Source organism: Siphateles boraxobius, unplaced genomic scaffold (assembly GCF_051911475.1).
Source record: "Siphateles boraxobius isolate OS27281-9 unplaced genomic scaffold, OSU_SipBor_1 12, whole genome shotgun sequence".
Classification (NCBI taxonomy): Eukaryota; Metazoa; Chordata; class Actinopteri; order Cypriniformes; family Leuciscidae; genus Siphateles; species Siphateles boraxobius.
Window position 1 is genome coordinate 24056264 of NW_027508722.1, and position 2826 is coordinate 24059089.

Here is a 2826-nt window from a genome sequence, read left to right on the forward strand (position 1 = left end):
TACATACAATAATATACGATATCATAGCCTAGTAGAACATGTAGTAGCCTATTTGAGTTTATATTACTCTTGCCAAGCTCTGATTTCTGAGAGATGCACACATAGACGGATTTGCGCTCGTTTCATTTTTACTCTCACTCATTCACTTCACTCTTGCATAGAGATTTAAAAAAGGTATTTGTCTTCGGGAACACCCCTAATCTACTCAAGTAAAAAAATCTGGAGGATGACCCACCCACATTTTTTTTGCTTTTGACGCCCATGCTGTCATCTTAAACTATTCATCTTCAGATTCTGTATTAGCTGACGCGCCCAGCCGCACGATACTCGTCTAAGAAAATGACTTTGAAGGTATTTAATTGTACTGTTTTCATTTAATTTCACGTTCCTTGCGTTTGTTGCGATGTAACGCGCGTGAATTCAAGCCCTTTGGATATTCCTTTAAGTCAGCACCTGGTATAGGTAGGAAGTTAAAGATCAAAAACACTGTATTGCTATACTGCTGTATACACACAAGCTAATGCTATTTTCTTCGTGTTCTCATCTGCAGCGTATTGATGTGCGCTAGGTAATGCATTACGTCGTTCTAGTGTATTAAAAGATGTAACAGATGTATTAAAAAAGTTGCGCGGTAAAGCCTAGACTATCCACAAACAATTAGTTTTCCATTTGAAAGTCTTGTAATTTATATACAGGCTATCGGTTGCCACTTAAAATTGTATGTGTTTATATGGGCACAAAGATCATTCATGTTGGAAAGCACAACTGTTAGTTCGTTGTAATACTAAACATTGGCTGCATAACTACAGTCTGGGAGTAATGTATGATGCATAGGGATTATTAAGATAGTGCTTATGGGTTATAATGGGTCAGACTATGACGCTTTTTTCAGGTGTAAGCAGATGCACACATTAGAGCTTGATTATATTATTATAGGACTGCAGGGAAAATATATAAATATAAGTCATGATGTCTGTGGCTATAGGCTGAATTTGAGCAATATGCAGAGGATATAAAGAGAGTGAAGACGAGACCTACAGACAAGGAGATGGGAGATTTGTACGGCCTCTACAAGCAAGCTACCTTTGGGGACATTAATTTTGGTATGGCAATTGTACGAATATGTAGTTTTTTTTTTAAATTAAACTATACTCCTGAGCTTGACAGTTATATCTAATAATTGCAAATGTGTATGATCTGTGTTGTGCAGGTAGACCTGGATTTATCGAACTAACAGGGAAAGCCAAATGGGATGCATGGAATTTAAGGAAAGGTAAGTAAAATATAGATAATGCTTTTTTCCAGTCAACATTTTCGTTATTTCCAAGCAGTAAAAGGTATAGTTCACCTAAAAATTAAAATTAGCCCATGATTTACTCACCCTCAAGTCATCCTAGGTGTATATATGACATTCTTCTTTCAGACGAATACAATCGGAGTTATATAAAAAAAATTGCTGGCTCTTCCAAGCTTTATAATGGCAGTGAATTGTTGTTTCTGTTTTGTAATCCATAAAAGTGCATCTATCCATCATAAAAGTGCTCCACATGGCTCTGGGGGGTTAATAACGGCCTCCTGAAGAGAAGCGATGAGTTTGTGTAAGAAAAATCTTAATATTTAACAGGTTACAAAGTAAAATTCTAGCTTCCAGCCAAACGGCCAAATGCGGTCTACTTACGCCTAAAGTGCAACTTATAATGTCTGAAGTAGCGTAGTGCGTCATGGCGTACCGTAAATATCAGCTGTATGTCGCATTACTCAAATAAGTTGCGCTTTAGACTTAAGTGGAATCCGTATGTTCGTTTGGTCGGAAGCTGGTTATTTTACTTTATTAAGTTTCAAATATGGATATTTTTCCTACACAAGCTCATCGCTTCGCTTCAGAAAGCCTTTATTAACCCCCCGGAGCTATGTGGAGCACTTTCATGATGGATATAGATGCACTTTTATGGACTTCAAAACAGAAACGACCATTCACTGCCATTATAAAGCTTGGAAGAGCCAGAACATTTTTTAATATAACTATGATTGTATTTGTCTGAAAGAAGAATGTCATATACACCAAGGATGACTTGAGGGTGAGTAAATCATGGGCTAATTTTAATTTTTGGGTGAACTATCCCTTTAAGGTTGTTTTGCAATAGACAGAATGTCATACTTTGCTCAGTTTGCTCAGTAATCAAATACACTCTACTTGTTTGTATGTAAATTGTATTCAGATTTGTACTCGGCTAAGGTTATATCTGAGACCCTTCAAATGTTTCTGATGACAGCTTGATTCATTTTGTCTTCACTCTTTTCTCCAACAGGAATGTCACCAGAAGATGCCATGAATGCCTATATTTCTGTGGCCAAGAAAGTCATTGAAAAGTATGGAATGTGATGGAGAAAATCATCTTCTTAGTTTTACGTAGATATAAAATTTTAACTATTAAAAAGCTGCAAGATTGAAACAATAAGCTAGTTTTTTTATTTAATCTATTTTTCTTGTGTGATAAAGATTAACAGATAATTCAACTGGTATTATAGTGATACCACCTGATAATATCTCATTACCAATCAGAGTGACCTAAAGATGTAGGCATATAATCTTGGGTCATCTGGCCAAAATAGTCATTGAATAAAGCTGTCAAATATCTTGGTAATGTTGTCCTCTTTATTTTCAATATCCTTACAAAATCTTTTTATGTATTGCTTCATTAGTATTAAGCTAGAGGACCAGTAGTTGTGCCCTTACACAAAGACCTTCTTTGTCCTCTCAGTGCTCATTGAAGCACAGACATCACAAAACCCCATTTGGATTGAATGCATGCTGAATGCAAGGCC

General features: G+C 36.2%; 1 protein-coding gene across 1 annotated transcript; it reads left to right on the forward strand.

Moving 5' to 3' along the window:
- The first annotated feature begins 73 nt into the window (after positions 1 to 73).
- On the forward strand, positions 74 to 2638 carry acbd7 (acyl-CoA binding domain containing 7). The gene is made up of 4 exons (XM_077214166.1): positions 74 to 351; positions 986 to 1103; positions 1211 to 1273; positions 2310 to 2638. Exons 1-4 carry the CDS (start codon positions 340 to 342, stop codon positions 2381 to 2383), a joined length of 267 nt encoding a protein of 88 aa, XP_077070281.1. The 5' UTR covers positions 74 to 339; the 3' UTR covers positions 2384 to 2638.
- Positions 2639 to 2826: the final 188 nt, after the last annotated feature.